The sequence below is a fragment of the Malaclemys terrapin genome, chromosome 6, assembly GCF_027887155.1.
Source record: "Malaclemys terrapin pileata isolate rMalTer1 chromosome 6, rMalTer1.hap1, whole genome shotgun sequence".
NCBI classification, from domain to species: Eukaryota; Metazoa; Chordata; order Testudines; family Emydidae; genus Malaclemys; species Malaclemys terrapin.
Window position 1 is genome coordinate 98,533,590 of NC_071510.1, and position 8,721 is coordinate 98,542,310.

Below are 8,721 nucleotides of genomic sequence, written 5' to 3' on the forward strand. Positions count from 1 at the left end.
GGGAGACCTTTATGGCGGGGTGGGAGGTTGAGGAAAATAGCCTGGCTGCTGATTACGCACAGCCAGACAGCTGGGCGATTAGAAGAGACCAGCGGGAAGCGCTGTGCATCCGGGAGGCTTTGAAAGCAAAGTTCCTGAGTGAGCAGGGTAACCTGTGACTTTAAAGTTTGTGTACAGAGAAGCTGAACCTGCCCCTGTTTCTTTACCCAGTTAATGTTGACTATCCTATCCAGTTACATACCCCCTTCACCCCCCTTCCAACACACGTGTTGAAATAAAAATAGTTCTACTTTGTTAATGCACACCGTTTTCTTTACTACTGTTTTCGCGGGAATTTTTTAAAACTGGGACGCAGACTGTGGTGCGGAGCGGGTGTAGTATAGTGACGCGAATGAAGCTTCTAAACTCAAGGATTGACAGGCTCCGCTGCGGTGGGATGGTTGTTTCAACGGAGCCTGTCACCCCTCCTGATCGGGACTGTGTGTATGGGGGGGGCTATGTGACTTTGTGGCAGGGGGAGGACGGTTACAGATCCCCTGCTGCGTGGCTCTGTGATCCTGCATAAGGACTGGCGCTTAAGATCTGTAACTGCCTTCCCCCGCCACAAAGTCACAGAGCAACCCACCCCCCACCACATAACATGAAAACCACCTCCCAGACTAACCAGGTTAACTAGTCACTGCATCACTGCACTGTGTATGTGCCCTGCTGCTGTGCCTGCCCCCGCCTATGTACCCTGCCAAAGGTGACTGTCCTGTCCAATTACCAACCCCCTTTCCCCTCCTCCTCCAAAAGAACATGATTGAAACAGTAGTTAACAGAAACGTATTTTTTATTATCAACTACACATGGAACTGGGAGGTGAAACTTGGACGGGGGCTTGTGTCAGGCGGGAAGGAAAGAACTTTTCAAATTTTGGGGAATGAGAGCCTTCTGCTACTAGAGCTCTCTGCAGGGGTGGAGTGAGAGTTAGCACGGACTCTGCCGCCTCTCCTTCTTTGCACTTTGGGTGAGGTGGGTATGGGACTTGGTGGCGGGGGAGGGCGGTTAGAGATGGACTGCAGCGGGGCTCTGTCCTCCTGCCTCCATTCCTGCAGAACATCCACAAGGCGCCGGAGCGTGTCTGTTTGCTCCCTCAGTAGTCCAAGCAGCGTTTGAGTCGCCTGCTGGTCTTCCTTTCACCACCTCTCCTCCCGATCCATGTTTGCTTGGTGCATTTGGGTCAAGTTCTCCCGCCACTGGGTCTGCTGTGCTGCCTGGGCTTGGGAACAGGCCATAAGCTCCGAGAACATGTCCTCCCGTGTCCTCTTCTTCCTATGCCTAATCCGCGCTAGCCTCTGGGAGTGTGATGACAGGCTAGGTTGTGAGACAGTCGCAGATGGGGCTGTGGGAATGGGAAAAAGGGAGTGAATTCCTCAGAAAGATAAATGTAGTTGTGAACAAAGAACATAGTCTTTCTCTGTTAACAAGACCATGCACAGCACCTATCACATGCGCACTCAGCACAAGGTCGAATTCTCGGCCTTCGCATTCAGTGCCTGGGGTCTTGCACAGCACATTTGAGAAGCGGGGCAGCACAACGGAATTTCTGTTGCAGGCAGACATGGTAAGCCGTAGACTTGTGGCAGTTTAAAACTTTTATATTACCACTGGCCTCATTTCACATTTAAAGCAATGTCAGTCCCTGCTGCCAGCAATCCGGCAAGCGGGAAATCTGCCCCTGTCCCACCCCCTCGCGGCTGTCCCCGGGAACGATCCCTTTCGGCTGCCCCTCTCCCGCCTCCACCGCGTGGCTGCAAACCAGCGGTTACAGTTCTGTAAAGGAACGGTCAAGCAGTCCCAACACTAACATTCCCCTACCTAATTCAAAGCAGGTCACCATGGGCGACATCACCCTGATGAGGATCTCTGAGAGCGAGAGAGAGAGAATGCTCCGGGAAAGCCTCCAAAGACCAGGGCTGTATGCCGCCCTGCTGTGCAGAGCAATGATTCCCGAGTAATTGATAGTCTCGTGGCGCGGCAACGTGTCATAGTTCGGAGGACCCAATAAGGCCGCTCTCCCCAGGAACCTCATGCAACGGCTTTCCAATTACCTCCAGGAGAGCTTCATCGAGATGTCCCAGGAGGATTACTGCTCTATCCCCGGACATATAGACCGCATTTTACTGTAGCTGCAGTAGCAGGGAATAAACAGTAGAGCGGCTTGTGCAGGACAATCACGGAAAACCGGACATTGCTAGATTTTTTTTCAAAACTTGCACTGCCCATGACTGAACCATTAAGCGCCTAGGGCAAAGTAATCATGAACAACCCATTCTTTTAATTGTTAATATTCCTGTTCTGTTAAAAATAAATGTTTAGATGTTTACAACACTTACTGGATGATCCTTCCCCAGATTCTGTGTCCGGGGTAACAGCTGGGGACGCTTGGTAGGGGATCTCTGTAAGGGTGATGAAGAGATCCTGGCTGTCGGGGAAATCAGCGTTGTGAGCGCTGCTGACTGCCTCGCCCTCCTCATCTCCTTCCTCATCTTCCCCGTCCCCTAACATGTCCGAGGAACCGGCCGTGGACACTATCCCATCCTCAGAGTCCACGGTCAGTGGTGGGGTAGTGGTGGCGGCCGCACCGAGGATGGAATGCAGTGCCTCGTAGAAACGGGATGTCTGGGGATGGGATCCGGAGCGTCCGTTTGCCTCTTTGGTCTTCTGGTAGCCTTGTCTCAGCTCCTTGATTTTCACGCGGCACTGCGTTGCATCCCGGCTGTATCCTCTCTCTGACATGTCTTTAGAGATCTTCTCGTAGATCTTTGCATTCCGTCTTTTGGATCGCAGCTCGGAAAGCACAGACTCATCGCCCCACACAGCGATGAGATCCAAGACTTCCCGATCAGTCCATGCTGGGGCCCTCTTTCTATTCACAGACTGCACGGCCATCACTGCTGGAGAGCTCTGCATCGTTGCCAGTGCTGCTGTGATCGCCACGATGTCCAGACAGGAAATGAGATTCAAACTGGCCAGACAGGAAAAGGAATTCAAATTCAAATTTTCCCGGGGCTTTTCCTGTGTGGCTGGTCAGAGCATCCGAGCTCGTACTGCTGTCCAGAGCGTCAACAGAGTGGTGCACTGTGGGATAGCTCCCGGAGCTATTAGCGTCGATTTCCATCCACACCTAGCCTAATTCGACATGGCCATGTCGAATTTAGCGCTACTCCCCTCGTCGGGGAGGAGTACAGAAGTCGAATTAAAGAGACCTCTATGTCGAACTAAATAGCATCGCAGTGTGGACGGGTGCAGGGTTAATTCGATGTAACGTCGATAACTTCGACATAAACGCCTAGTGTAGACCAGGCCTTACAAACACTGGGGCCCTAATCTTGACTGCGGCCTCTAAGCACTGCTGCAATAACAACAATAATTACACACCAAGAAATTTGTTTATGGTTGCCAAGTCAAGCACACAAAAATTAGGAAATGCCAGAATTTAGATTGCCTGTGTAACCTTAATTCAGATCCCTTGGGCATATGCATTATGAGAGTATTTTTAATTACACGATTTCCTCAGAACCCTATGGAGTGCGAGCATGCTCAATGAGGACAGAATCTTCAGAGATTTTAACTGCTAAAAATCAAAGTGCTTACTGAGCATGTGCAAACTGTGATTTTTCATTGATTTATAATTTGGCCAAATCTGGGCAGATTTTCAGAGGCAGGCAAAAGGCACATCTCTGAAACAAAGCCCACCACCCCCTTGCCAAATTTTGAATCCTTGCTCCAAAGCCTGGGGGAAAATAAACCTGCTCAAAGAAAAGGTTTCCAGAATGTTTTAACACAAGCAAAACAACATTTTCTCTAACCTTGATCTTTGAAACAACTAAAGCAGCTAAAATCCCCACCAAAAAAAAAAAAAAAAAATTGCAGCCCAAGGCCAACACCTGGTACGTAGAATTTCAGACCAAATGATTAAAGTCTGGCAAAGTTATAAGCAACTGAAAACGGAGTCTTATATTAGGAAGTGTCAGGCAAGCTTAATAATAAGGGCTGTCTCAGCCCTGCCTCTAGTAAGTTCATGACACTATAGCAGCATTAGTGTTCTACACAAGAGAGCCGAAAACAACTTTTCCTATTGCCTTGCACCATGCATAGCTGTTGAAATCTGAGCTAGTGGGTCTAGTCAGAATCAGCCACTCACACTCCTTCAGGGGTAACTGACTACAGAAGATGGAACACATTGGAGAATCAGAGCTACTAGACCTATATACACACACACGAGCACTTTGCCCCCCTAAGGAGGCTTAGAGATGGGGTTCACCATGAAAAAAAATTCTCACTCCAGCAGCAATCAGGTAGCAAGTACATCAGGCCAACGTGGGTTCTCTTTCTTATCCTGTCAGCAGGTATTTCTCTCACACCTGTCATTGTTCTAATGGTCAAATCAGTATTGCCCCTTTTTAAATGCATCTCTTCCAGCAGACTTCACTTACCCACTGACATTCAAAGACCTTTGTTTTTGCCGAGCCAGCAATAAAGCAAACTTTAACCACTTAAGTTCCAGCCCACTTACTGCTGTGGAATTTGAGGATGTAGATCAATAGTTCATTGAAGGGATTTAAGTATGAAAACTATACCTTATACTCATCCTGTTGTTCTTAGCACATTCTGTATATAAAATCCCAAAGATCTGTATTTCAAAACGTCTTCCTTAAAGTCATACTTTGGCAAATCATAGTATTAATTGCACCTCCATCCTGTGTGGAATTCTCTACAGGGTGGGGCTCCTAATTAAAGGGACTTGTGTTTTGTGGTGTTCTGAATTTACAAAAGGCACAACGTTTTCTTTTTATGTCCGGGTACCTACTGTCTGTTCTCTCTGCCAGTCTGAAAGGTCTGGCAAATACATATTTGAAAGGCAAATTCATTGTATCTTAAGCTTTCCTCTACCTCTCATGAGCACACTTAAATAAAGAGGCCTCATAAGTTACCAGTCAATGCCTGCACAAAGCCCATTCTTAAGTCAGAAAAGAAGCCAGGTCCAAAAGATGCCCCTCAGAAATTAGCATCCTGAACAGCCATTGGGCATTTAAAACACAGCTTTTTGGAAGAAAATAAATTGCCCCTATTTAAAAGCTGAAACAACATGAAATATCCAAAGGCTTCAGTTATTAATAAGACAAGTTTCTTTAGGGCAGCTATAAGCTCTAATCTGAACCCATTACACCTCCTCTTACAGGCTTTTATTTGCCCAAGCCTATTGCACAAAAAAGTTCCTCTCCCCTCCTCCCCCCTTTTCCACACAATCAGTGTTTGGGAAGGAGGCAGAAACATGTTCAGGATCAAAAGTGTCCCCCCCAGCCTTTAGCTTCCCCAGGGAACACCAATCTACCTGCCTCCCTTCACAGGGCTGTTAAGTAAGAGAAGGATCCACTGGTGTTAAAGATTCAGCATTCCCATTGACTTTAATGGGAACAGAATCTAGCTCTCATTAGGTTCCTTACAGTTAACCTAATGTATGTAATTATCAAGTACTATACTAACACCAAGTATTCAGTTAGTGTCTGTATATACCTACTCTCCTTAGCAACTGTGAATGCATATCACTTACCTTTCACTACTCAGGGCAGATGGGTGTCCTTACTTCCTAAGCCCTTTATGCAGAGAGAGAAGAGTAAGCAATTGCAATTCAGAGGAACAGGTTCAATTATCCTACTGAGACCAATAATATGCTAGTGGCTACTGCTGATAGGGGAGAAGCTGTCTGAATAGGAGCACAAGCTGCAGCCTACACAACAGTGAACCAATGGGATGGGGTTTTGCCAAGAGATCCTCCTATTGGGAGATGTGGGGGAGGTTGGTGGACAGGCTCATGCTGAGACTCAGCTGCCTTTAAATATGACTGAGGCTCATCCCTCTTCTCACTTCTCCAGTAGCAGTGACTATGAAAACATCTTTCTGGGAGTTATTAACCTGCTCTGTCTGTTAATAGCTATGGCTGATGAAGAGATTGCTGCTCCAGTTGTTGACAATGGCTCTGGTATGTGCAAGGCTGGGTTTGCTGGGGATGATGCTCCCTGTGCTGTCTTCCCTGCCATTGTGGGGCGCCCTAGGCACCACGGTGTGATGATAGGGATGGACCAGAAGGACAGCTATGTTGGGGATGAAGCCCAAAGTAAGTGGGGCATCCTGATGCTGAAATACCCTATTGAACATGGCATTGTTACTAACTGGGATGATATGGAGAAGATTTGGCACCACACCTTCTACAATGAACTGCGGGTGGCCTCTGAGGAACACCCAGTATTGCTTAGTGAGGCTCCCCTCAATCCTAAGGCTAACAGGGAGAAGATGACTCAGATCATGTTTGAGACCTTCAACACACCAGCTATGTACGTGACTATCCAGGCTGTGCTATCCCTCTATGCCTCTGGCCGCACCACAGGCATTGTGATGGACTCTGGTGATGGGGTTACCCATACAGTCCCCATCTATGAGGGCTATGCCCTGCCTGATTCTATTCTCTGGCTGGACCCGGCCAGCCGGGATCTAACTGACTATCTCATGAAAATCCTGACAGAGAGGCTACAGCTTCACCACCACGGCTGAGAGGGAGATTGTGCATGACATCCAGGAGAAGCTGTGTTATGTTGCCTTGGATTTTGAGCAGGAAATGGCCATATCTGCCACTTCCTCCTCACTAGAGAAGAACTACGAACTACCTGATGGACAGGTAATCACCTTGGGCAATGAGAGGTTCCACTGCCCTGAGGCCCTTTTCCAGCCAGCCTTCCTGGGCATGGAATCCTGTGGCATCCATGAGACCAACTTCAACTCTATCATGAAATGTGATGTGGACATCCACAAGGACCTGTATGCTAATACGGTGCTGTCCAGGGGCAGTACCATGTACCCAGGCATTGCTGACCAGATGCAGAAAGAGATTGCTTCCCTGGCACCAAGTACCATGAAAATCAAAATCATCGCCCCTCCTGACCGTAAATACTCTGTCTGGATTAGTGGCTCCATCCTGGCCTCTCTCTCCACTTTCCAACAAATGTGGATCAGCAAACTGGAGTATGATGAGTCTGGGCCATCCATTGTTCACCGCAAATGTTTCTAAAGGGACTTCCCATCAGACAACTGCATGAGAAAAATCATATCAAGCTATATTAATTCTCCTCTTTAAGGACTCTCCTCTTAGGCCTGGTCTACACTAGGCGTTTATGTCGAAGTTAGCGCCGTTACATCGAATTAACCCTGCACCCGTCCACACCGCGAAGGTATTTAGTTCGACATAGAGGTCTCTTTAATTCGACTTCTGTACTCCTCCCCGACGAGGGGAGTAGCGCTAAATTCGACATGGCCATGTCGAATTAGGCTAGGTGTGGATGGAAATCGACGCTAATAGCTCCGGGAGCTATCCCACAGTGCACCACTCTGTTGACGCTCTGGACAGCAGTACGAGCTCGGATGCTCTGAACTGCCACACAGGAAAAGCCCCGGGAAAATTTGAATTTGAATTCCTTTTCCTGTCTGGCCAGTTTGAATCTCATTTCCTGTCTGGACATCGTGGCGAGCTCAGCAGCACTGGCAACGATGCAGAGCTCTCCAGCAGTGATGGCCGTGCAATCTCAGAATAGAAAGAGGGCCCCAGCATGGACTGATCGGGAAGTCTTGGATCTCATCGCTGTGTGGGGCGATGAGTCCGTGCTTTCCGAGCTGCGATCCAAAAGACGGAATGCAAAGATCTACGAGAAGATCTCTAAAGACATGGCAGAGAGAGGATACAGCCGGGATGTAACGCAGTGCCGCGTGAAAATCAAGGAGCTGAGACAAGGCTACCAGAAGACCAAAGAGGCAAACGGACGCTCCGGATCCCATCCCCAGACATCCCGTTTCTACGAGGCACTGCATTCCATCCTCGGTGCGGCCGCCACCACTACCCCACCAGTGACCGTGGACTCTGAGGATGGGATAGTGTCCACGGCTGGATCCTCGGACATGTTAGCGGACGGGGAAGATGAGGAAGGAGATGAGGAGGACGAGGCAGTCGACAGCGCTCACAACGCTGATTTCCCCGACAGCCAGGATCTCTTCATCACCCTTACAGAGATCCCCTACCAACCCTCCCCAGCCGTTACCCCGGACACAGAATCTGGGGAAGGATCAGCCAGTAAGTGTTGTAAAAATCTAAACATTTATTTGTAACAGAACAGGAATATTAACAATTTAAAAAATGGGTTTCTCATGATTAGTTTGATTAGCTTAACGGTTCAGTCATGGGCAGTGCAACTATTGAAAAAAAATCTAGCAATGTCCGGTTTTGCATGATTGTCCTGCCCAAGCCGCTCTACTGGTTAGTCACTGCTACAGCAGCTACAGTAAAATGCGGTCTATATGTCCGGGGATGGAGCAGAAATCCTCCTGTGACATCTCGAGGAAGCTCTCCTGGAGGTAATTGGAAATCCGCTGCATTAGGTTCTTGGGGAGAGCGGCCTTATTGGGTCCTCCGTAGTAGGACACGTTGCCACGCCACGAGACTATCAAGTACTCTGGAATCATTGCTCTGCACAGCATGGCGGCATACGGCCCTGGTCTTTGCAGGCTTTCCCGGAGCATTCTCTCTTTCTCGCTGTCAGAGATCCTCATGAGGGTGATGTCGCTCATGATGACCTGCTTTGAATGAGGTAGGGGAATGTTAGTGTTGGGACTGCTTTGCCGTTCCTTTAC

The 8,721-nt window shown here is 48.5% G+C and overlaps 1 protein-coding gene across 1 annotated transcript; it reads left to right on the forward strand.

Annotated features, from left to right (window-relative positions):
• Positions 1-5,946: 5,946 nt before the first annotated feature.
• Positions 5,947-7,111, forward strand: ACTBL2 (actin beta like 2). The gene is given in 2 exon segments (XM_054033105.1): positions 5,947-6,566; positions 6,568-7,111. Coding segments are annotated over 2 exon segments (1,128 nt in total). The 5' UTR covers positions 5,947-5,982.
• Positions 7,112-8,721: the final 1,610 nt, after the last annotated feature.